At 29.5% G+C, this 27996-nt stretch overlaps 3 protein-coding genes across 4 annotated transcripts; 1 reads left to right on the top strand and 2 right to left on the bottom strand.

Moving 5' to 3' along the window:
* The first annotated feature begins 1709 nt into the window (after positions 1-1709).
* Positions 1710-6219, top strand: LOC124500321 (uncharacterized). 2 transcript variants are annotated; one of them, XR_012832206.1, is made up of 8 exons: positions 1710-1837; positions 1900-2409; positions 2483-2865; positions 2942-3368; positions 3462-3907; positions 3972-4281; positions 4351-5435; positions 6034-6219. XR_012832206.1 is itself a non-coding variant. In XM_047064379.2 (7 exons), exons 2-7 carry the CDS (start codon positions 2220-2222, stop codon positions 4989-4991), a joined length of 2397 nt encoding a protein of 798 aa, XP_046920335.2. In that variant the 5' UTR covers positions 1710-1837; positions 1900-2219; the 3' UTR covers positions 4992-6219. The 2 variants fall into 2 exon arrangements, 1 of the variants encoding a protein (XP_046920335.2); XM_047064379.2 differs by having other exon boundaries at positions 4351-6219.
* A 127-nt stretch (positions 6220-6346) lies between these two features.
* LOC124491263 (uncharacterized) lies at positions 6347-11245 on the bottom strand. Its single transcript, XM_075730577.1, has 4 exons — positions 10465-11245; positions 10002-10327; positions 8867-9911; positions 6347-8798 (listed from the first exon to the last, which is right to left on the bottom strand). Exons 2-4 carry the CDS (start codon positions 10002-10004, stop codon positions 6721-6723), a joined length of 3126 nt encoding a protein of 1041 aa, XP_075586692.1. The 5' UTR covers positions 10005-10327; positions 10465-11245; the 3' UTR covers positions 6347-6720.
* A 6774-nt stretch (positions 11246-18019) lies between these two features.
* LOC124500300 (uncharacterized) lies at positions 18020-21537 on the bottom strand. Its single transcript, XM_075730492.1, has 3 exons — positions 20397-21537; positions 19047-19247; positions 18020-18953 (listed from the first exon to the last, which is right to left on the bottom strand). Exons 1-3 carry the CDS (start codon positions 21131-21133, stop codon positions 18749-18751), a joined length of 1143 nt encoding a protein of 380 aa, XP_075586607.1. The 5' UTR covers positions 21134-21537; the 3' UTR covers positions 18020-18748.
* Between the last annotated feature and the right edge of the window lie 6459 nt (positions 21538-27996).

The following is a 27996-nucleotide window of genomic DNA, read 5'->3' as shown; positions in this document are numbered from 1 at the left end:
GCATCCATATCTTGGCAGTCTGATTGAAGACATCATTCAGTCGAAACGATCGAATCCATCCAACAATCAATCAATCAATCGATAATGATTTTCAAACATTTTCATCCAATTTTCATCGTAATCATTATGATGACATTATCACCATCATCATCATTATTGGTTGATGCTGATGATGATGTACCAACATCCGATAATAATGGTCAAATAATGAATTTTTTGAATATGATAATGCAATTGCCGAAAAAAATTTTGGATGCAATCATTAAACGATTTGGATGGCTGAATGAAATGTTCTACAATATGGCCAATAATTCGAAACAGAATATGGAAATGATTGAAAATAATGAACGAATTAGTCGATTAAAATTATGGATTAAATCCAATGATCCATTAGCAAAATTTGTGAGATCATTTACACATCGATATCATCCAACAATATGATCGAATGGCCAGATTTGTAAAAAAAAAAATTCTGTTCCTTTTCACAAAAAAATGAAATGAAATAAAAAATAAATGTCAAAATTTTTTGTTTGTTTGTTTGAAAAATAGAATATCACCAAACTTTTCATTTTTTTGTTGTTGTACACCACACACCATTACCATTACCATGAAAAAAAAATCTGTGGCTTTCAATCAATTTACTACAGTATATATAGTATGATGGACACATCATATACCTGTTTGGTAAACGAAAAAAAAAAAAGTTTTCAGTCATCAAAAATGGAAAAAAATACTTCAAATTGTCATACCAGTGTGTAGTATGTTTTTGTTTTTTTTTTTAAATTCGTTATGGATGCTGCTTGATTTGACAAGAAAAATTCGTTTGATATCACGTACAATGATGATGATGATGATGATGGACAGATGGACAAAAAATGATTTCATTTTTTTTTCATTTTCATTTTCATCATTACAACAATTCGTTCGAATTGAATGAATCGATTTGAAAATGTGGCCAAAAATAAAATTCTGGCAACCGAATTCAAGCCGTTCAAAATATGTTTTATTTGATGATGATGATGATTATTATCATCATGGTGGTGGTGGCAGTCGTAATGGTGGTAATAATCAGAATCATCATGATGATAATAAATCAATCGAAATTGATAATGGACGAAAATCATCATATAAATCGATGGCTGATAAATTGGAATATTTTCATCAATATTATCAAAGTTTTGATTCGTCCATCGAGGATGTACAGACAAATCATGTTTATCATACAATATCCGCAGCATCAACAGCACCAACAGCAGCAAAGATAACGGATAATTTTTCATCATTACCTGCTGTACAGATTCTGAATGATGATGGTAATCGACAACAACAACAACAACGATCATCTGAATCAACAACATTTGGAAAAAATTCGGAAATTTTTACTACCACAACATCGGTGAATAATATGATTGCGACGAAAACAAATTCCAAATTGAATGAATCATTACCGATTATGGTGGCCGCCTGCAACGAAAAACGAAAACAACATCGAGCAACAATCGATTTGAAATGTTCAAAATTTATCATATTTACCATGATCATGTTGTTTTTATTATTATTTACATTCATTCTTTTCATTAGTTATCGTTTGATTTATAATTTTTAATCTGATGTGATGAAAATAAAATTAAAAAAAAAATTTTTTGAATAATTTTTTTTCATATCGAAAACAATCGATTGTATCGAAATCGTTGTCGAACGTGAGCCAGGTTTCGATGTTTTGGGCGCTTGTTTTTTTTTTAGTGTAAACCAAAAATCAAGCCAAGTATTTGTTTTGTTCGACTTTTTTTTTCTTTTGATTTTAAATTTTGTTCAAATTTTCTTGTTCATCATTTTGGTATGTATACGAATTAAATGCAATTTGTTAATTGTAACACTTTTCGATTTTCATTGTTTTAGCCGCATACACACACATGCATGGTTTTCATCAGCATCATCAATTCGAAATTCTATTCTATTATTATTTCAATTGTGGAGAAACGTATTTTAGTCTCTAAAAAAAATGTTTATAAAAACGAAAAATTCTATACACTAATTTTACCATTACGCTGAAAACGAAAAAGATGAATGAAATGTTTTTTGAAAATCGAATTTCATGATTTTGCCTGATCCAAAAAAAAAAAAAAAAAACAAAACAAACTTCCAATCTCCTGCCTACAAATTTCTCTGTGTTCATCCAATATCGAAATTTTTTTTGCTTGTTTGTTTGTTTCAAGAAAATGCAAGAAATCAATGATTTTTATCGTTACTCCATGACCATTGATAATTACAAAATTTCCACCAATGATTTTACGCGTGATATACTTGTCACCGTATTTGATAAACAAAATTGTTTTCGTATAGAAAGAGGTAAAAAACATAGGTATAATGGCAATGCTATATCACGATATATGACAAAAGTGAAACTTGGTAAGTTGTTCATCTATTTTGCTATTCATAAAATATATAGAAATGATAAATGATTTCATCATTCACATAACAGTGCTGGATAATGAAGAAAAGACTGATAGAATCGCACGAGAATGGTCCCTTTATCATCAAAATGCTAATTTTTTTAGCATACATTCTAATGATGATAATCTTCATGTCCATTATGAACGTCCATGGATCGGTTCGTTCGAATGGACGGACAATTGTGGAGAAAATTTACAAATTGTCATGTCTATTAAATGGCATTTATCATCTTTTCAATTTTGTCGTTTTAATGATCCAAAGAATGATGATGATAAGATATCATCCAGAAATTTGAAATGTCGACCATTGGAATGTACCCACACATATCATCGTACATTGCATATTATCTTTGAAACATATTATTTCGGCGCATGTGGATCATTGTCATTAATTGATCGATGTTCAGCTGATGTGAGTGAATAGTATATATACCATTTTTATATTCACAAAAATCATTAATTTTTTTATACGAAAAATTCATTTTTAGATTCTAATTCTTTATTTTAATTCATCGGTAATTTATGATTTAAAACGTGGTTTTTTTGACCCATTTTGTCAAAAAAATCAACTGTACAAATTCAAAACATTTGATTCCAATTTTTGCCAATACAATTATGATGGTACAAGTAAATTATCATCAATGTTGGCATTATATTCATCAACAAAATTAGAAAAAATCCCACAAAGCCATAATGCTTTTGATTTTAATGAAAATCATTACGCTGATAGCGTCAATATGATAAACGCTCAATTCACTACACGAATTATAACCGGTGTTGAATCACGCCGATGTTTGAATTCAAAAGATACAATTATTGCCGATTACGTACACACGCCGAATGAGGGTATTGAATTGGAATTTGAAACAGTTTTTCTACAATATCAGGAAATAATTGAAATTGTCATTGAAATTGGTAAGAATATTTTTTGAACACCACTATTCATTTGTGATTTGTGAATAATTTTTCTCTGTTTTTGTTGTTTCTCATTTGCATAAAATTCAATAGAAATTTGTGATAAACAATTTAATCGAATGAATATTAAAAATGATGTTTACAAATATTTGGCTACACATCCAGAAGAACGTTCGAAATTTTTACAAATTTTACCCAATAGAACCAGATTCAATGATCAACTCATTGATTATACACAAATGAATTGTGATCCATTTGTTGTGTCATTATTATATGTTCCTAGTGGTAAAATTATGAATTCAAATAATATGGAAAAAATTTATGCCACAATTGGATTCACTTGTACAAAAGCTGATTTACGACGAATATTCGATAATGCAAGAAATGGACGTTATAATTTTAATTATCATAATAATAATAATAATACTGTATCGTCTATTGAATTTAAAAACGAAAAACAACAACCATTAGAGTTGACTATTCATGTCACTTATAAATCATTTCAATTTGGTTCCATATTAAGCGAACAATTTAAGAAGGTAAATTTGAAAAGAATTTTTTCAATGTTTTAATCATTTGGTTTTTTTTTCACTGATGATATAGATAGCAAAACATGAATCCGGTTTTTTATTATTCGATGCTATAATCGAGGATCGTCTTTTTGTTCATGCATCAAATGTATTGCCACTGGAATCGAAAAAATCACAATCCATAAATCATCACCAGAATGATAATACTGATCAACTAAAAGTATTTAAAACTGATTTGATTTTTCATGTAAAAAATAAAATAGAACATCATTTAATGTTGGATGGCGTGCGGATTAAATTGGAAAATTCAAATCAATTTATTGTAAAACAAAAAAATCATCTATTTCGATTAGATATTGGTACCAATTATACTTGTAAAAAAAGTATGTGGTTGTGTTCAACATAATTTATTTTTCTTTTTTTAAAAAGTAATTTTTCCATTTTTTTCAAAGATCCAAATTCCGATATTCTTCAATTTACACATTATCCAAATTTTAAATTAATTAGAAATTGTGTTAAAAAATCCAAGATTGAAAATGATGAATCATTAATTGTTAAATCAAATTGTCCACTTGAAAAGGAATCATCATTCGAACAGCAACAGGAGGATCAATATCATTCATACTCAAATCATATCAATAATCATGATGATAATGATGATGATGATGATACTGATAATGATGATTATGATCAACAACAATTATTGATGAATGATTCGAATACAGTTTCTTCAACAACAATTGAAACACCACCGATTACTACAACGAAAATAGTGAAAAAAGTTTTGACATCAAATAATTGTATACAACAACAACAAAATGGTGGACATACGGTTGATGGAAATCAATTAAATTTAAACATCGGTAAAAAAAGGGCAAGAAAATTACGAATTGATAAACCTAATTCATTAATCACACTCAAACAATATCCATGTGGAATAGTGGATGATAACAAATCAGAAGAACTATCTAATGATCGGCCAAATACTCAATTGATTGATACCAACAGTATTGGACAAAAACGAAGAAGACAAAGAAGTTCATCATTATCATCATCACCATCTATTACTGAACGTGAAGATTCTGATGATTGATCTGACACACTACTACTGTGTATATTACGATAAATTATGATTTCATTTTCTTGTTGACTTTTCTTTTTTTTCTATAGTTTACACACACACACACACACACACACACACAAAACATTTTGATGTTTGTTCCGTTTCAATGTTTGTGATATTTGACAATGTGTTCAGCATTCTATTAATGCCATTTTATTTAGTTTTTTTTCTTAATTTAAAAAATGTGTTTTTGTCATCAAAAAAAATAAATTGATTGTCAGTCAAAATAGTCATCATCATCATCATCATCACCATCATCATCATACAATTCATTCTCATTTGTCATCATTTTATTATACATTTATATATATATATCAATTTTATTTTGTTGTTGCTCATCAAAACAAAAAAAAATTTTATAATTTTTATATTTTCACATACATATACACAGAAAATACAGTCCGAAATTATCTGGTAAGCAAAATACCCGGTTCCTTTTTGTTTTGATTCTTTCACACACACCCACACACACACACATAAAACTGACCAATGATATTTTTTTTAGGTGATTAACAAATCAAACATAAAACGTCCATTACAATTTCGTTTTATTATAATATAAACAATTTATATAAATCAAAAAAAAAAAGACTGATGATAACCCAAATAATTTCCGATGATGATGATGAAAAAAATGATTTGAAACAATTTTTTTTGTCGATAATGATGATGCTCAATCAAAAATCGGAAATTATTTTTAGTTATCTCTCTCTTTATCTCTCTCTAGTTAGTTTTACAAATTTTACAAAACACCATTACTATTTCGTCACAGTATATTTGTTTCTTCATCTTCTTTTTTTTTTGTTTTGTTTATCTGTCTGTGTTTTTCATATGTTGTTGTTCCAATATGTGTGTGTGTGTCTTTTAATTTTAACATTCATGTTAATTTTTTTTTGTCTTTCTTTTTTTTCTCAACTCAATGGTTCTCTTCAAACTTAATCATCATCATCATCATTTGCTTTGATACATTGCTGATAATCATCCTAATAATAATCATCATCATCACCGCTAGTCACTTTTGGCCATTTTTTCTGTTCTGTTTTGTTTATTATCCAAATGAGTTTTGATGGATGGATGGATGGATGGATGGATCAATGCATGGATGATGACCTCGTTCTTAAAACTTTTGATTTTAATTTCAATTAAATTAAATTTTTTTTTTTTTTTTTTTGATAAATAAAAACATTTCTAAACATAACTGCTGGACTGCTGTGGGTTTTTTTTCGTGTTTTAATTTATAATTACCGGCGGTATTTGTTAAAGATGATGATGATGATTGAAAACTTTTCAAAATGTGTATGTGTTCAAATGAAACAAATAAACCATTTTTATATCATTTAGGTAATGAAATTATACAGTACATTTTTTTTTTATTTTCAATTTAAAATCGAAATGGCCAATAACAAATAATGATAATAATAATAATGAGGGCCAAAATTAATAATAGATAAAGAAAGAGAGAGAAAAAAATCAAGAGCAAAAAAAAAAAACAAAAAGTTGAAATTTCATTCATCATATCTATATATCTATACGATAGTGGTCGTCTATGTTGATGTTTACTTTCATCGGGAAAAAAAAATCGATTCGATTCTTTTAGTGATCCACTCACATTATAATCCAGTATAATGTTGTTGTTAATGATAATAATTGATTGTCCGCAACACCTACACGTAAACAAACAAATACATTTCCTATCTAATTAAGCAGGCAATTGTGTCAACATTGTCAATGATGCAATATCGGATGGAGCCACTGCACGTTCTTTCCACCATTCAGAAAATTCACGAGTACTTAATTTTGGTGTCATCATACTGGCTTCTGATTGAAATGTTTGAAATCGATTATGATGTGGATGATGATTATGGAATTGATGATTATGATGTGGTTGTTGTTGGCTAGCCTGCATACTATTAACATGGAATCTTAGATTATTATTCTCATTATTATCGGTTGGTGTAGCCACTGAAATTCTATTTGCTTCCGGTGGAATTGGAATCGGTTTACCACGTGTAATAGTAATACCACCTTCTTGTGTATGTATTTGTCGTTGACTATTCGATTGACCAGAAGATGATGATGTTGAATCATCAGAGCTTAACATAAGTCCTGGTGCCAAACGAATCTTGGCCATATGTTGACCATTTTGTTGTTGTTGAAATCGTTGATTTGAATTCAAATGTTCTTGTTGTGATTGTGGTTGGCCAAACATTGGTTGATTAATGATGAATGAACCACCGGGAAATTCTTGTGATAAAGTTGGCTGTTGTGATTGTTGTTGTTGCGTCAATTGTAGTCGCTGTGGATCATGTTGTTGAAGGAAGGCTTGAATCTGAGTCTGAATTTTTTGTTCATTCGTTTGATCTTGTTTACCGGTATCGGCTTGTGATGAAAGCATCGGTGGTTGAAATCCAGGTAATAATGATGGATATCTTGAGAGTAAATTCAATGGTAATTTACCCGATGGTTGTATTGGTGGCAATGTAAATTGTTCCATTTGAATTTGTGATGGTCGACGAATTTGGCCAACATTTGCAGCTTGTTGAAACTGTGCAGATGATGATGATGATCCTGGACTAGGACCACCTAATACAGCTAATGTAGATGGCGTAACACCAAGTTGACGACTAGTCGAACTTAATCGTTGTGGTGCTCCAGAAAGCGATTGTGTTTGTGAAACTGGAAAATTGAATGGCGTCGATTTTGGATGAAATGGTTCGAAACCTGAAAAACGATTCGTTGAATCGATATTGGATGATGGTGATCTTGGGACTGGTGATGATAATGACGATGAATCGGTTGATTGATGTTGTGGTTGTTGATGATGATGACTTGATGATGAATCAGTTGGTTCAACTAACGAATGAACAGCTTTAAAAATGGCTTCACGATGTCTTGCACGTGAATCTTCCGATAGATTCGGTGATGATGCTAATATATGTTTAATTTGATTTTGCAATTCAGCTTTTGTATCTACCGTTGATGATGGTGGTCCTTCTACTGTTTCCACTTGTACAGTTTGTTTCTTGGCAACATGAAATGGTTGTGGCATTGATTGTGATACAGTATTACTACCTGTTAGAAACGATGATGTTGATGGCTGCGGTGCTGAATGCTGGATTAATGATGTTGATGATGATGGAGATTGTTGTTGTGAACCAGTACTAAGGAAACCACCTGAAGGTGTTAATGGAGGAAAACTTTGTGTAGCCGATCTTAGGAATGATGAATGTGCTTGACCCAAGTTTTGTGATGATCCAACATTACCACCAGTTACACGACTAACAGCTTGAATTGGATGGAAAAGTGGTTGCCCAACAGGTAGTTGAGCGGAAAAATGTTGAAAAAATGCTGGTGACGAACCAGGTACAGGATTTACATGTGATTGTGTTTGAATTTGAACACCATGATGATGATGTGGTGCACGTAACAATTGACCACCAATCAATGGATTGAATCGTAAAAATGGATTTTCCGATTCCGATGTTGATTGTGATGATGATATTCCGTTAGTTTGAGGTTGCTGTTGTTGTTGATGTTCAATTTGAATTTGATGTAATAATTTTTGATTATTACGAAAACCTGGTTTCATTACAACAAATGGGCGTGGTTTTTCCAATGGTTGTACAAATTGTTGTTGTTGCTGTTGTTGTTCAACAGGATGTTGTTGTAATTGTAATGATAATTGTTGTTGTTGTTGTTGTTGAGATCCACTAGAAGCAGTCAATTGTTGTTCATGTTGTGCAAGTTGAGCATCCAATTGTGCAGCTCCTCTAATCACTATGTATGAAAAAAAATAAAAGAATTTTCAAAAAAAAATTCAAAATATTCAAACAACAAAAACTTACAAAAATCGGGAATACCACTTTGAAATCCGTTTGCAGTATTATCAACAATAATTGAATTACCATCTTGAATATTCAATAATTTACTTGTAGCATCAATTGTGTTGGCTTGTTCGGGTCGAGTGACCGGTTGAATTTGAGATTGTGTGCCAGATGCAATGCCATTGACATCATTCAATGTGAATAATGTTCCACGAGCATCAACAAATTGTTGCCGTTGTTGTGGAACTGATGGATTAGGTGTAAATACTAATCGAAGTGGAATATCTGTTGATTCTTGTGCTGAATTAGTCAATGATGATTCTGTTACCAATGGACTACTGTTTTGGACATAATTTGGATTATGAATATTTTGACTTAAACGTTGTAGAATCCGTGCAAATTCTTCTTGTGATGTTGGTGATGCCGGTATTAATTGTGGTACATTCGACGATACCGTTTGTATTGATTGTTGATGTGGTTGTTGTTGTTGATTACGATCATGTATCAGTCGTTGTTCACGTAGATATTGTTCAATTGGTATTGGATCACCTACTTTAACAATAGGTGTTGTGTAACCAATCATTGTAACATGTCCTTCACCAACTTCACGATTTGTTATTGGTATAAATTGACCAGGTTCAGTTGATCGTAATAATTGTAATAAACGTTGTGAATTTGTTGATTCAACAACGTTATTATTGTGATTATTATTTGATCCAGATCTTAATGCTTCAGCCATCGGTTGAACCGATCCGGTTCGTTGTTGTGGTTTAGTTACCGATGATGATTCACGACTTTTATCATTACTTGTTTCATCCATCACCTGATCTGATGAACTTGCTATCTGATCAGATTGATGATGATTATGATGATGATGATGTTGATGATCATGATCATGATTGTGTTGATGTTGATGTCCATCATTCATTATCGTTGTTTTTGTTGTTGTCGTCGATGATGATGATGGAATAGTTGATGTTTCATCATTATTATGATTATTAATAGCAATGGATAGATTAATCAATGAAACAATCATCAAAATGATGATTATGTTCTGTTTTGAAGCCTGATTGATTATGATATGGAGATTGTAAGAAAGAAAAAATGTGTCATTTACAGAATTACATAAATATAAAGTGGGAAAAAAATTACTTACCATAATGATGAATGAAACAGAAAAGGATTGAATTAAAATTAAATAAATTTTCTGATGACAAAAATTAAAATAAGATCAAGGACTTTATGTTTTAATCGTTATAATAGATAGATATTTCGTCAACATTTCCAAATACAAAAATTGTTTTTCGTCATTCGATTTTGTCACATTCACAGCAATAAAAAAAAATGAAAAACGAAATTCACGATAATGATGATAATCACTTGATGATTACGAATGATGAACTATTGTAGTGTGTTTGAACATTTGTTTGTGTGTGTGTGTATGTGTGTGGTCGTGGTTCACACGAATGATTCGAATCGAATCTGTTGGAGAAACAAAAAAAAAATCCATTAACATAGTTTCAACGAAAAAAAATGGTCATCATAATTGAATTAAATTAAATTTAAAAATTTGAACTTTCATAACAAACTTTGACATTGAAAAGAAAGGCTCTACTTACAGATAAATAAGGACAAATATTCGATAACAACAAAGAAAAATCTGGATATAAATTATGAATCCAGAATCGACAAAAAAAAATTGATAAACACACAGACAGACAAACACACCTGCACCCAAACACAGATCGAACACAATGTTGTGGTTGGTTGTTTCGAATGAAAAACAAAAACCAAAAACCAAAAAAACACACACACACAAAACAAAGAGAAAAACGACAAAGTTTTTGTCGTCTTTGACGTTGAAAGACGGTGGAGAAGAAAAAAAAATATATTGGGGAACAAAATCTATATCATCAAGCTTTTTATATGCACCTGATGATTTAATGTGCATATAAGAGATTGAAGATTGAAATTTGAGAGTGAAATCAAAAAGGTGCGAAATGTTGAAATGGTTCTCAAATGTGGAAAACGAAGAATGAAAATGCAAAATGAAAATGAAAACTTTTTTGTCGTTGTTGTTGTTGTTGTTGTTGGAGAAATCAAAGAAATTCGATGAATACAAAAAAAAGTAGCGAAAATGAAGAGAAAACCAAAAAAAAAAAAAAAAAATTGGATGACAAGCAGTGAATGAACGTATTCGCGTTCGAAAAAATCTCTTCACTATACACAATTACCAACAACAGTGTCGACATAGCCGCCACTGTTTTATCATCATCATTCCATTTCGAATGTTTTGAAAAATTGTCAAATTCAATTGGTGAGCAAAATTTCTTGTGAAACAAAAAAAAATGAAGATCAAAAAAAATTTTTTCTTTTTTTTTTGTTAAAGAGACATGTCATATGAACAAGGAAAGTGATGTTCACTAATCTCAATTAATGATGATGATGATGTTGATGCAAAGTAAAAAACCGAAACGATCGACCGACCGACCGACCAAAAACACCAATCAATCGACCGACAAGCGGAAAATTTTTTTCATTTAATTCAAAAAAAAAAAATTAGATCAAAATCATTTTCTCTTATTTATCGATCATCATCATAATAATTATTATTTGAAAATGTTTTTCTGGAACAACAACAACAACAACGATAACGATAACGATTGAATAAACAAAGCCGAATGATAAGGGGAAAATTTTTTTTTTTTTCAATGCTTCAAGCTAATCGTGTTTCGGTGTATGATCACAATGACAATAATAAAAAAAAAATGGATGGACAAGCGGAAAAACAAAAATTGAATTAAAATCCAATATAAACCCGATATATGGTATCGATTACTTGACCGGATCAAAGATTTATCTCTGTATTGTAGGCATCGTGTCGTGTTTCGTGAATTATATGCAGGTCATGTTACCGTTATTTATTTATTTTTTTTTTTGTTCAATCAGATTATCTAATTATTTATTTTTTTTCTTTCATTTCAATTATATCTAGATGATCGTGGCTGCCATTCAATGATAATGATTATATTGATCCAAAACGATTATCTCTGGATAATGATAACATTAATCGTACATACACACACACACACTCATTGATTGTAAAGGATTGTAAATTGGTCGATTATCACCATCATTATCATATATAATTTGATTTACCGGATTTTTGGATTACGGAACATTTTTTCTTTGTTTTCTTTTATTGATCGATATTGTCTGATTTATATAGGTTTCACAAAAACCTTGAATTTGTTTGGTTCCATTTTTTTTATCGATTCAATTTTATTCATCGTTATCGTCATCGTCATTATTACATGTGAATGCGTTTTTATAACATGGCCGGTCCTATCTAATGGATCGATCGATCAATATCAAGTTTCACCTTTTTTTTATTGATTCAATAATTTGTAATAATCTGTGGCAAAACAAGAAAATCTTTATTATCATCAAATTTGTTTTTCACATATCTCTGAAAATGATTACCGTTTAATTTCGTTTTTCATCATCATCATCATCATCATCAAAACAAAAATCATAACGGGTCGTTCTTTATCATTTTATTTGAATGGTCAATTTTTTTTTTGTTTTGAAAAGTCTAAATGTTTATCATCATCATCGGACATGAATAAGAAAAACTGGATCACTGACATTGCATGACTTGTTGTCGTTGTTATGATGATGATGATGATTATGTCTCAATATCACGAATGTTTTTTTTTCTCGTTTTTCATTATGAGTTCGATTTGAAATTTGGAACAAATGCTGCTGCTGCTGCTGCTGCTACTGGACCAATGTTGTTTGGATCGATCTACTTTTTTTTGTTTTGTTTTGTTTTTGTGCTCAAAGATTTTGTCGTTCCATTTACATTCTCAAAACAACAACAACAACAACAAGTGGTTGTTTTTATCATTTTTTTTATCACATTGATTTTTTTTCTTACTTGATTTGGATATACGAAATTTTGTGTGCGTTTTCATTATTACAAAAACAGTAAATAAAAAAAAAACATTGAACATATCTTGATCCATCCATTTGTTTTGTTGTTTGAATGAACTACACAAAGATAATTTGTGTCGTATATATTCGTTTTAAAATTGAATGTCCGAAAATTGTTGTGGTCACCGAAAAAAAAAAGAAAACAAAAAACAATCAACATTCAATCGAAACGATACTATCGATTGTTTGTATCCAATTTTTTTTTTCGAGGTTAGGTGGAAATGTTCTTTTTTTTTCTTTTTCATTGTAATCATTTTTTTTTCTTTTGATCGAATGAATCAAATCGATCCATGAATACATGAGTATTTTTTTCTGATTTGATTTGATGGTGATAATAATCAACCAGTGAAGCTGTCATTCATTCATTCGTTTTATCTTGATCACAAAGATGAAGATAAAACATGATTTTTTTGTGTGTGTGTGTGTGTGTACGAGAATATCGATACTATCGCGAATTATGCATAGGAAAAAAAATCACATTTCCGTCATATTTTTATCATGTAAAACATTTGAATACGATTCTTGTTTTGTCTTTTGATTTAACTTTTAAGTACTATTATCATCCATCAATGGCCATAAATCTGTTTGTATTTTATACTGTACGACAACAACGACAAATGAAAACAATGGAAAGAAAAACAAAAAATTCAAATCAAGTCCACACGTCAAACAGTAAACAGTAGATTGGCTGGCAAATGTAAAGTATGTCGTTTCAAATGTTGTGATTGACCGTTGTTGAAAATCGATTTTTTCTTTCTCAAAAAAAAATCAATTATTGATCATCTTGTGAATCACTACATTTTTGCCGAATTCATTTAGCCAAAATCTTTTATATGTGACAAAATCTGTAACAAATGTTTGGAATTTTCACCTATGAGTACGATGATGATCAAATATTATATAATCGGAAAAGAAAAAAAAATCAACAGAAAAGGTCGAAAGTTTAACGAGAATCAAAATTATTGCCATGATTTTTTCTATTTCATCGTACAAAATTTTCCTTCACCATCATCATTTGGATCAGTTCATCATTGATCGTGGATCGAATTTCATTTGATTGACAAAAATACGTTGTTCATTGATTGAATGTATGTACGTTTTTTATTTTCAAAAAAAAAAAAAAATCCAATTTCATCTAAAATCTGACCAACAACAAAAAAAATTTTTTTTTTTTTGAAATCCTGATTGAGAAAAAAAGTGGAAAACTTTTTCGGGAAATTGAAAAAAAATTTCCCGGGAAGAAATTTTTTTTTTCTGTGCTGAATCCATCAAACCACCCACCACCTCCAGATCATCGTTGGAGAAAAAAAAATAAAATAAAATTTAAAAATCAACCACAGCCCAAAAACACCTATGATGATCGATTCAATGATTTTTCGGATTATTTTTTTCTTCTTTCTCGTGTGTTAATCTCCAGTAACTAATAATAACCGTATGTGATGATGATGATGATAATGATGACCATTGCATATGGTGTGTGATGATTTGAATATCCTTTATCATTTACATTTTCTTTAGTTGAAAATAGATTCAGTAGCGCTTAGCCTTGCGGCGGCGGCGTAGTCCATCGAGATGTTAAATGACCATCATCATCATCATATACAAATTATTATCGTTGGGCCAAAAATAATCTCTTTTTTTCTTTTTCATTTTGACATCCTGGTGATGTGTTTTTTTTTTTTTGGTGTAGAGAGAAAGAGAGATGCTAATTACATATTTTCGTTGATTTGCGAAAGGGGCAAAATAAAACAAAAAACAAACGAAAATCCGATATCAGCAGCTATTTAAGGATTTAATGATTAAACACACCTGTAATTTGTAGCGAGAAGCCGAGAAGAAGAGTAGTACTTGAGTATAGTATGTTTGTTCACGTGATTCTATATCAACAAAATTATATACCACTGACCATTCATATATTCAAAAATCAAATATAATATATGTAATGGACATCTGTTTGTTGTCAACATGGAACAAGAAAAAAAAACACACAGATGACCATTCAATATATTGATATATTTGATAATTGTCTGAAAATTTTTCTACCACAAAATAATCTGAACTTTATCATTCATTCATTTTAATAATGAAAATGCACGTGTTCACGTTTCCGTTTGTTTTTTTTTTTGTATATATTACCATTATACACGTTATATACATAAAAATACAATAGAAGAAAAATAAAAATTCAATGCAATTACCTATTTATTGAGAAATGAAGAAGCAAAAAAAAAATCGTTCCAGGATCATATGCACAATAATGAGGAAAGAAAAAAAAAAGTTTTCGTTTTTTATGATCTAGCTAATTAAATCTAATTATCTTCCTGTGTGTGTGTGTGTCTGCGTGTTTTATATATGCTTTATTTCAACAAGATAAAAAAACAGAAGAAGAAAAATTAAAAAAAAAGTAGTCATTATCAATAGACGCATTGGTTGTTTTTTTTTTGCTCTGTTTTTTTCTGTTTTTTGCTTTACTTTTCAAAACTAGCCGGAAACAATTATCATCCACCCAGTGTGTGTGTGTGTGTGTGTGTGTAGGTAACGGTAGTAGCGCTGATGGATTTGATTATCACTGACTTTACCACGGTATTAGTAGTAGGTGGTGTTTTTCTTCCGGTGAATTTTTAAAATTTAAAATTTTAGTTTATCATTAATGATGGTGACAATTAAATCAATTTTAATATCGAAAAAACGGAAATCGATTGACATTCGATTCATTTGGATCATTTAAATGTCTGTCTTTGACTGTGGGTGTGTGTGTGTGTGTGTGTGGATTATAATATTTTACACACAGCGGTAGTGATGAAATGAAATGAACTTTTTTTTTCACTACCGGCTAAAATTAGCTTAAAACTAAACCGCACACAGACACATAGACAAAACAGGAACTTGCAAATTATTAGATTAAAAAGTTGACAACAACAACGACAAAAAAAATTAAATCAATTTAATCAATCAATCAATCAATCGATCTATATAATTGATGGAAAAGTGGAAAAAAAATTGTGAATTAGAAAGAAAAAACAAAAAATCAACCAGTAGCAGTTGTAAAATGAAATTTTTTTTTTGTTCACTCATTCATTTACATGCTTGATCGGTTGATTTAAATATATGTGATGATAATGATGAACCACCACAGAAGATTATTTTATTTCTACTATTCACCGATAAATTGTAGCTTTCATTGATGATGATGATGATGATAATAAATGTTTACCACAAATCTATCTAGATAATAAATGTCTCTAACGCGATGTATTAGTAGCAGGTTGATTAGTTGGTTGGCTCTGGTTTGTTGGTTGTCGTTAATACATATCATTAGTGGTGGTGGTAGTGATAATTAATTTTTTTTTCTCTGTTTGTTTTGGCCATTTCTTTCTTTCAGCCAATAATCATGATGAAAGAGAAAGAAAGAATCATGGTGTTCCGTTCTGTTGTGACTATAGCCTCAAAATATATCGATAGTATTGCGATTTTGTAAATGTTCATGTAAGTCCATCTCTCATCTATTAACTCGTGTATTAATCATCATCGCAAAAAAAAATTGTTTGTCGCCTTTGAATGGTTAAATAATCTATGACCGTGTTGTTGATGAACCGGATCTACAACGTTAACGGATTCGGGCAGTTTTTTTCGTTTTTTGTTGTTTGAATTTTGATTTATTTTTAAATTTGGACGACTGATTTTTTTCTTTCTGTTGGTCATTTTGCTGTAGGTTACACTTTAGTTTTTGTTGTTGTTGTTGATTTTTTTTTTGCTTGCACTGAATTTTTTTTTTTGAAATTTTCATCGAAAACTAGATCAATTATTGATATTATTTGTAATTCGGATGTTCATCATTCACTTTCTTAATTAAAAATTGGAGAAAAAAAATGTCGAGAACGACAAGCAAAGCAAAGCTTCGGGCATCGGACATGAATGATGAGAATGTTCATTAGTGCGTTTCTCAATTATCGTCCACATCCAAAAGTTCGATTTTTTTTCATCAATCAATCATATTCATATGCAGTGATTAAAAAAAAAAATTTTGTATCACAAAAATTTTGCCGCAAATTTTTATATTTTAATTTTAAAAAAATTTTGTTTCACAGTGAAAATCCATAGATGGCGTCATGGGTTTCATTTTTAATTCAGAATTTTTATATATTGAATAGAATGTACTACATTTTTTTGTATTATTCTGTTGATTCATGTCAAGGTTTTTTCCTTTAAAAAAAACGACAGAATTCGAGAATAAAAAAAATCTATCTATCTATCTATCTAGTGCAGTAGTAGTAGTAGTAGTAGTAGCCCTTGAATTTTCATCAATATTGATAATCACATCACATCATCCATATAACATACGCATCCATCGAGGACGATGAAAGAATTTTTTTTTTTTTGTTGCCCATTAACATTACACACAAGTAAAAAATTCAATTTTGTTTTTTTTTTTTTTTTTTTTTTTTTGGTTGACAAATTCTGTTTAGTGGGTGGTGGTAATAAGCCAAATGTATGTTTCGCTTCTTATTACTAATTCATTTATAGTTTCTTAGACTAATGGATTATATTCAATGAATAAAACAAAAAAAAAGTCTTGAGATTTTTTTCTTTCAAAAAAATAAAAAAATAAAAATTTTTTTTTATGTGTCTGGAACAACGACAACAAATGGATCCCAAATGGCCGAAGAATGAGTACTGATTATTCTGTACACTTAATGGTTGCCGTTAATTATGGAATTTTGTTTTTTTTTATTTCAATTAATTAAAATTTTTTAATTAAAAATTGAAACTCTAATTCAATTTCCATCAACATGAGAATTACATAAATGACCAACAGGAAACAAAACAAAAAAAGATGCAGCAAAAGAACCAATCAAATTGATAATGATCGATATTTTTGAAGGAAAAAAAATGAAAATTTATTCAATTTAAACAACAAGTTTGTGAAAAGAGAAAAATAGATAGATTGAGTGCAAAAAAAAACAAAAACAAAAAAACAAACAGACAGACAATCAAAACACAGAGATACAGAGAGAGATAATCAAATCAGTGGTGTAGCTGTGGCTGGCTTCCGGTTTCTATTGATTTATCAATGTGTGTGTGTGTGCATGTGTGTACTGAAATCAAATCAATAAAGTAGAGTAGTAGTGGTCAATCAACAACAACAACAACAAAATTAATTTTAGGGACAACGAGAACGAAAAAAGAATTTCTTTTTATATCAAAAAAAAAAAAAAAAATTTATCAAAATATCAGATCCAAACAACAGATCTGATCTGATCAAAATGAATATTTTTTTTTCAGGTAGATATAGTGTGGCTGCTATATATTAATACTGTTTCAATAATGAAAATAATGTATGTAATGTATGATGTGTGCACGCGTATTTCGATGTGACTAGATGTAGATTTGAACATTTTTCGCCAATCATGGTAATAATAATAATAATAATGATGATGATGATGATGTTAATGGGCGTTGGCGTTGTTTATCTTTGTTTGTTTGTTTGTTTGTTATTATATCAAAGAGTTAAATGGCAAAAGATTCGTGTCTATGTGTGTGTGTGTGTGGTGGTGGTGGTGGTGGTGGAAAGGAATTTTTTTTTTGTGAATTTTCAAATTTTTTTTTCTGGTTCAGAATATATGAACCAAATGACATTTTGTAGATTGTGTTAAACTTTGTCATTTTTTACTTTCCAAAATCAACTATTTGATAATAAGTAGGCGTTATTCATCCGGTTGCTTAGTTAGATTAGTTGATGATGAAATTCTGGATCCATCCATTGTATGATTGATTGATTGATTGATGATGATGGTGGTGATCGATTTTCCGTAATATAGTGATGATGTTTTGATCGGTATTCGAATTTTCATTTCAATATTTGATCCATTTTTAAGACGAAAACAAAAAATTCGAAAAATTTTTCCATCAATTCTTGTCTTCATTTGTCCGTTGTTGATGATGATCATGGTTCATCAGATTTTTTTGCTGCTGTTCACGTGATAATAACAATAATCGTACTGGACGATTATCATTGATTTTCCGTTGCAATTGTTCATTCGGCAGCGTTGTTGATCGATGTTTTTGTTCATCAACCGATTCTGCATAATGTCTACGTCTTCGTCTTCGACCACTGTTGTTTAGGAAATTGGAAAAAAAATCAGAACAGAAAATTAGATCATTCAGAGATTCAGATTCATGAAAATTGATCAAATAAAACACTTACATAACATGTGGATCAATCAATCCATATGCAACATCTTCATCAATCGATGTTGATGAATGATGTGTTGTACTATCACGTACTAATTTCCTTATCATATCTAAACGTGCCAATTCTAATAATTCAGCTAAACGTTGATCAGCGATACCACTACGTTTCATGCGGCCATTTTTGATATTCTGGTTGTTATTATTCTTAATCAGCCTGAAAATTAAAAAAACAAATCAAAAAAAAAAACAAAATTAAATCAATCATGGACAAATAAACCAAACAGAAACAAGAGAAAAAAAGTGAGAAAAAAGAAAACCAGGAAAAAACAACAAAAACAATAGCGGCCACTCCTTTAAATTTTGAAAACACAAACTTTTTTTTTATCACCAGAATCAAATCAAAGAAATGAATAATCATCTTCAGAATCTCTTCAGAAATATTATTAGATTAAAGGCGTGGTGTGCGTGTGTATGTGTGTGTGTGTTGATCACATTTTCATTTTCTGATTTCATATTTGTATTGGCGTTCATTTGACATTTGATTTGAAATTGAAATTGAAATCAACAACAACAACAACAACAACGACGACAAAATGACAAATATAAATTGAAATCATTGAATGGAAACAAAACTTTATTATCCACAATAAAACAAATCAAAAAAAAAAAAAATGAAATGAAATGAGAGAGAGAGAGAGAGAGAAAGCAAACACTTGAATCGATACGATGGTCTATGGTAAATAGATTGCTAATGTTTATTTGTAGTCATCATGATGGAAATGTTTTGATTTTCAATTTCCGATTTTTTTTTACTTGATGTCACTTGTTGGATTGAAATAGTCGAAAAAAACACTGGAAAAAATGAAAATCGATATCTAGGCAGTTGAAAATAAATAGGAAAAACATTTTCAATGTGATCAAATTACCAGAATTGAAAGAATCATCATCTACATCTCATTTTCACTCTCATTGTATTAAGAATATCAGATTACAAAACAAAGAAAAGTGGCAAAATTTTTTTGAATACGGAATACGGAATTTTTTTTTTTTTTTTTTTTTGATCGGAAATAAAAATTGATTAATTACGAATAGTGAATCTCATTATCAAATATCATTTCGCACATTTTTTTTTGTTTTCTTTGTCATCAATGACGGTAGAATAAAATGAAAATTCTATTTTTAGAGAATCGACAATCATCATTTGCTTTGTTTTTGTTTGTGAACAATGTCAATGATGATGGATTCATTTGAATCTAAATCAAATCACAGTTTGATATCAATCAATCAATCAATCAATCAAACTGAACTCAGAATCATCATCATTGTGTGACCTAAATATTCTTTTATATAAGCAAACACTTACCAATCATACAGTGATTCTTTATTATTTTTCTTTTCCATTTGAATTGATCTTTTTTGCACCGCTTGTGGTGATAACTGTTGCTGATTTGTTGTTGTCGTTGTTGATGTTTTTAATGGCTGTTCTTTATAATTATTTAGGCCATCAAAATCTACATCTAAATCATCATCATCATCATCACCATCACCATCATCATCATTATGGAATGTATTTGTATTTGTTGCTGATGATGGATAATTTGTCCAACCAATAATTCTATTATCACCGCCATCGTCATCATCATTCATCAATAATTGATTTATCATTGATTGATCATTTTGATGATGATGAAATATAGGCGTAACATATACACCTCTCATTATAGATGGCGCTAATGATGGTGGCAATGGTGATGATGATATGAATGGTGCATTTTCAAATATTAATGCCATTAAAATGGCCATGGTAATTGTTGATAATTTTTTTGATAAATTATGATGGCAATGATTATGACGATGGTGATGATGATGAAATGTTTGAAATTGGTGATGATTCTGATTTATTTGCTTTTCAAGATGATTCTGTTGATGAATTAATTCTGGATTCAATGATGATGATGATGATGATAACAATAATAATGGTGATGAAGAATAATTTCTAAATGTTTTTTCATTCATTTTGACATGTTGAATATCGTCATCGTTTGAATTACCAGTCATTTTGGTCATTGTAGTGGATATTCTTGTTGATGATGGCGCCATTTTTGAATTTTATTTTGTTGAAATTTTTTTTTCCTAAATATCGGCAAACACATCGATAGAAAAAAAAGTGAAAATAAAATAGAAAAAAAGAGAGAGAGAGAGATTGAAAAAAATCGACAAAGTCAACAAAAATGGCAAAAATTGAGTGTGGATTATGAATTGAAATTTTTCACAATTATTCCACTGGTATTTATATAATCTCGCGACGACGACAACTACGACGACTGCAATAACTGATGATGATGATGATAAAATACTGACGACAGCAATATAATAAACTATACCAACATTACTACCATCACCATATAACCAATGTACAAATGACGATTAGCCGCAGCCGCAGCTACAATCAACGTTTATATATTTGTAATGATGATCATCGAACAATATAGCCAAGTCAGTCTGTCTGTTTGTCTTCTGCCATTTTTGTCTTATATATTCGCACACACATATACAGAAAAATTTTTTTTTGACGCCAATCGTACAATTTTGCTATTAGATATTATCATCATCATCAATAAACACATCATTCATTTCATTATCATCATTTATTTCCGAAAAGCAATCTTGCAAGACAAAAAAAAATGAATGTTCAATATATTGCAGCAATATTGCAAAATTTTCCAAAAAAAAAAAATGATGATGAACCCGGCAATTTGATATATATTTTGTATATGGCAATAAAAAAAACAGAGCCGATTCATTCATTGTTAGGGCGCCATATTAGGCGCTAATGGCGACGGATGAAATGTTTGATGATGATGATGATGATAGTGTTGCCTGTGGATTAACGTCTGTATTTCTGTTTTTAATTTCATCATTGTTATTTGGCCCTTGGCTACCAATTTAGTCATTCCAAATACCAAACCAAATCAAACGAAAATGACAAGAAATAATTTAGGCCAATTATTTGTTGATGATTGTAGATCGGATGAAGAAAACAGATTTTGTCGTTGTCGTTGTCGTCGTTGTTGTTGTTGTCACCCGCATTAAATCATTGAATCAATACAACGAAAGAAAAGAAAAAAAAATTCTTGCCAATTGAATCAGAATTCTGATTTCCCAATGGTATTTATTGTGGAGAAATATATTTCATTTCAAGAGAGAATCGATGGATATTTTGTTGACAATTTTTTCTTTGGTATGAAAATGAATGAAAAAAAAGAAATAAATATTCTTGTTGAATGTATAAATCAATAAAACTTACTTGGAAAGATGAAATGGATCACGTAAGGGAATACGGTTATCTTTTTCTTTTTGGATTTTAGATTCCAGATAGATAGAAAGAGAGAGAGAGAAGGGGAAAATAACTCGGTTGACTGGAAATAAAATAGATAATAGAAAACTCGAAAGAAAAAATTTTCAATGAATCCAAGTAGGAAAAAAAAACATTTCACTTTGTATACAAAACAAAAATTGTACTCCATAGGTACATTCACAAATTGCAAATTTCGGATTTCGCACATCTTGCATCATCATTATCATGAACAATTTGGCTATTACACACACACACACACGTCATTCACATCAATGATTCCAGAAAAAGAACGAGGTTCATTTTCGACAAATGTCAAATGATAAAAAAAACCAGCCAGTCTGTTAGAAAGAGAAAAAAAACCGATAAAAATTTCATTTTTTTAAGTTCACAATTCCAATCAATTTGCCATTTAAAAAACACAAGATGATACTCTGTGGTTGTTGTTGTCGTTGTTGTCGTCGTCATCCTTATTGACATTGAATCAATAACCAAAAGAGAAAAAAAATGTCGATTCTAGATTAAATAGTCGTAAATATTGAATTGCCACCCGTATTTTTTTTTTAATGATAGACCGAAATATCGATTGTTTACTCACCGATATATCGAAACAATAACAATAACAAACCATTCGAATCCTTTTTGTGAGCAAATTTTTTTTGTTTCCAACTAGTTTACCCAAAGAATACCGATTAATCTTTATATATTGGTTACAGCCAAATTTCTAATGAAATCGTTTTTTTTCGGTTCTTATATCACAAATTTTGTCAAAATTAATTTGGGTAATAACAACGTAATAACAAAATTATCAACCAAAATTCATATATCGGATTCATGAGAAAATGGCCTGTTTTGTGTTCACATTAATTTCTTATTACAATTATCGCGTTTTTTTTCTTGGAAATTGGTAATTTTTTCTTACTACCTTTAAAAACTAAATCACCAATTAAAGACAAAAACTCTGGACCATTAAAGGTAAATTGAGAGCGAGAGAGAGGGTTGATTAATTTTTTTCTTCTCTTTTTCTTTATTTTCCATTTTTAGATTCTGAATCATTCTCTACCAAGTAAAAATAACAAGTTTTTTCCTGGAAACATCTATTTGGACAAACAAAATATTTTAATTTTCAAATGAAATTATGTTATTCTTATTCTCCAAAGGTGTCTTTCACTTTCTCTCTTTGTGTGTGTGTGTTCTATTTTTCGTCTATTTAAAATCAAGATGACGAGAGAAAAAAAACGAAAATGAATCCTCCACACACGAATATGTATTGTTTGCATGATGGATTTCAAATGAAATTTACCGTTTGTTTAATGGGTAAGTATTGTGTTTGTTTTTTTCTTTCTGTTCTGTTCTGTTCTGTTTTGTTTTTGTTTGGATTGTCAATTTCATGCACTTTTTTTCTTCTTGGTTAAATATAAATGTAGCTGTTTTGTTGTAAAAATTTGACGCTTTTAGCCCATCTTAATTAACAATGATGATGATGTTATTGTGAATGATCTTGATTCTCTACTACCACATTTTCAACAACAACAACAACAAAAGTAGAAAAAACACGTAGCCGTTCCAATTTCAAAGATTCTGATTCTGTTTTCAACGAATGGAACTGAATTTTTTAATATTAGAAAAAAAATAAATCGAGGAATTTTTAACCCAAAATATTCTCTATATTTTTCAATCAAAAAAAAAAAATATTCATTTCCTTGGATTTTTTTTAATATTAAAAATCATCTCCATCATTATCATAATCCGGCTTGAAAATCAAACTTTATGTCAGAAAGTTGTTTGGAGAGGGGTGGTGGTGGTTGTGGTGGTAGATGGAAAATTTTAAAAATGCAAAAAAAAACTTTCCTCTGGAGTTGGTTGTTGTTGTTGTTGCTCTTTTCTTGTAGCAAGTGATTTCCGGTACCAGTGGAAGAACTTTTACGGTAGTGAAAAGATTTATTTTTGAGAATAAATAAAGGAAAAAAAAAGTTTTCCATTTTTTTTACATATTTCTGAGATGATATGAAAATGGGTGTTGTTGTTGTTTTTTGTTTTGTTTTAAACAACAAACCAACCAACCAACCATATGAATATGATGATTCAATTTTTGTCGAATGAAATCATTCTCTGCGTGTGTGTGTGTGCGTGTTTCTCTATTTCATTTACAATGACGAAATGTTGAAAAAACAAGAAAGAAAATTTAAATTTAAAAATTTTTTTCTTGAAATTTAAGCTACACATGTACTTTCTCTCTGTGTGTGTGTGAGTGTGTGTTTACGATTGTGAAAAAAAAAAGTTTTTTTTTCCCATTCTTTTATATTTAGAATTTTCATTTTTTTTTTTATACAAATCTTTGATGATCATTGAAATGAAAATATTTTTGTTTGTTGTTTGTTTGTTTGTTTTCCAGCCACCAATCATCATCATCATCATCACATTCATACATACCATTCTTATTCTTATGAATCTTAAATTGAAAAAAAAGAATCATCATTAATCATCAATCAGTGATGTCATTTGATCGCAATGTATATATTACACACATACATGAATGAATGAATGAATGAATTTTTTTTTCTTAAATAGAAATCATTCAATGACGATGAACCGGATGGCTGAATGAATGAATGAATGAATGAATCATCGATGCAATTCAAAAATCCTAAATGCTAAATGAAGAAGAAATAGAAACCTAAAAATAAAAAGAAGAGAGAAACTCACTCTCTTTCGTTCTCTCTAAAAATTTATTGTTGCATCACATCACATCGACTTTCGATTGATGTGTTCACACAGGTTTTTTCAAAAATAATCACTAAACGAACGAAATGAACGAAAAAATTTTTTTTCCTCAGAAATGCCAGTGAACTGATTTCATCAACTTCATTCTCATTCTATTGCTCTTTGATTATCATGACCGTATCTAGAAAAAATTTATATTTATAAAAAACCGAATGAAATGATAAATCGATTGATTTCCGTTATTATTATTATTATTATATTTAAACAAAAAAAATTATTATGATGAAATCAATCAATTTAATGGCAATATATATCTGATTTTATTTTATCGATTAGATTCGATTATTTATTTATTTATTTTAAAATCAAAAACAACTAACCTTGTAGATTCAATATTCAATATTTATTTTCATTATTGTAATGTATCGATCGATCGTTGTACAATGACATATCCGATTTCATTCGGTGATACAATCGTGTTTTTTTTTCCCATTTGGAATGATGATGATGATTTCATTTATTTATTTTTTTTTACAAAATAATTTCTTTTTTTTTATGTATGAAGTTGCCGTAGTATGTTGTCAATCATTTATTTATTTAATCAATCAATCGATCGATCAATCGATTGATCATTTTATTTGATTTTAGGTGATGATGACGATCACATTTCAAGGTTAGATGTAATCATTCATGGTGATGATGATGATTATGAGAAACGATTGATTGATTGACATTTGAATTCAGAATTAAACGTGTGGTGTGTGTGTGTGCGTGTTTTGTTGATGGTGGTGTGAGAAAAATGCTGACATTTTTTCATTGTCAAGTGAATTTTTTTTTCTTTTTTTCTCACTCATTAATGATGGGCGTTTTTTTTTACTTCATTTCATGCTGAAGCATGAAAGATGATTATGATGATGATGATTCGATCAGTTAATGAATGAATGATTGTGGGGGGGGGCGTTGGTTTGATCGATTAAATTAATATTTCAATTCAATTTTTTTTCATCCATTCATTTATTTATCGGTCTGACCTTTGTTCAGTACATTTTCTCTATCTATTTTTTCCCCAATAAAATTCAGCATATGGTAATTATGTGTGGGAAATTCAGTCCGAATCATCAGAATCATATTTCGGTTATTTAAGAAGAAAATGATTTCTTGATATTTCATTTTTCTGTCGTCAATGTTGTTGTTGTTGTTGTTGTTTTTGTTACTAGGCAGAAGAAAAAAACGAAAGATTCGGATCGTCATCAAACACGTTTTTTTTTTGTTTACAATAATAAAATAATGTGTTGCTGAGAGAGAAATAATTTTCATTTTTTTTTCTGATTGATGACGATAATTTTAGTGTGAAATTTTTCTCTCTCTTTTTCTCTCTCGTATATTTTTCATCATTTTGTTTTTACTTTGTACATTGAATTTATTATCTTTTTATCGATTTCGGATTGATTGACGTTGATTCAGATCAAATTGTGTGAAAAATTATATTTTTTTTTTCTATTAATTTCAATCAGACACACACACACACTGATTGAAAAACAAATCTATAGGTCAAACAGGTCAATTATTTTCACATTGGAAATTTTTTTTGTTTTGTTTTTTTGAATCTCATATTTCAGAATATAATTTTACCATTGAAAAACAATAATGTATTGACAAACTTGACAATTAACATTATTATGGATGGAATATTTCAATTAATTATTCATTGTGCAACGTCATTCGATTATCGTTTGGTTGCCGATGGTCAATATTTCATTGAAAATTGGCCAATGTTGTTGATGATGATGATGATGATGAAAACCAAAGTTTTTATCAAATTTTCAATTCATAAATTGGTTTTGAATTTATTATCACCATCAAGGTAATGCCACAAATTTGTTGTTGTTGTTGTTGACGTCGTTTTCGACGACGATAATCCACGCCCACATTTAAACAACAACAACAACAACAACAAAACTTTCTCATCATCATTAACGTGTTTTTTTTTGTCTGTCATCGTTGCAAAATTTTTTTTTGTTATCTCAACACACCACCAATAATAATCTTATTATAGAATATAGAATTTATTGAATTTTTATCCAGTGAAGAAAATTGAAAAAAAATCGAATGTTTTTTTCTTTTGTTGTTGTTGACATTCACACGCACACACACACATAATTCCGGTTCTGGACACCGTCATTGTGATGATAAAAATAATAATAATACCGCACCTTACTGGTGAATTTTTACGTTCGTACGTAGATAACCCAAATTTTTTTCTACCTAATTTTTTTTCATGTTTTCTTATTGTACACTTTTAGGACACACACACACGCAAATTAACGAATTTTATTTTCCAATGATAAATAATAATAACCGAACCAAAAAAAAAAAAAAAAAAACAAAAACAAGTCGCCCACAAATTAAAGTTGAGAACCAGATGTACCTGGTTTAATTTGTGTAATTTTAAAACTTGAAAATTAACTTTGAAAGAAATGAGAATTTTTTTTCGTTTTTTTTTCAAAAAAATTTTTTCACATTTCCCAATAGAATGATTGTGTCACTGTTTGCATCATACACACACACACACACACACACACGTTGTTATGATCTCTTGGGACTCTCTTATCATCGATTGATGGTCACAGAGGACGTAATTGTCAATTATATATTGCTTTTTCATTTTCAAAAATTGTCAATTTGTTATTTTTAGAATCGATTAATGAAATGAACGAAAAAAAAACTTTTCAATCAACAATATATATATATATATATATTTGAATTCATTTAAATATATATATATATATATATTGTGTAGGCAAGAATATGATGTCATGATTGGAATCAAATTCAAGTTAATTATGATATGATATCTTAATTATCTTGTTGTTCAATTATTATA

This window comes from Dermatophagoides farinae, chromosome 4, assembly GCF_024713945.1.
Source record: "Dermatophagoides farinae isolate YC_2012a chromosome 4, ASM2471394v1, whole genome shotgun sequence".
NCBI classification, from domain to species: domain Eukaryota; kingdom Metazoa; phylum Arthropoda; class Arachnida; order Sarcoptiformes; family Pyroglyphidae; genus Dermatophagoides; species Dermatophagoides farinae.
Note: the sequence above shows the minus strand (reverse complement) of the source record. Positions and strands in the feature narration are given on the sequence as shown.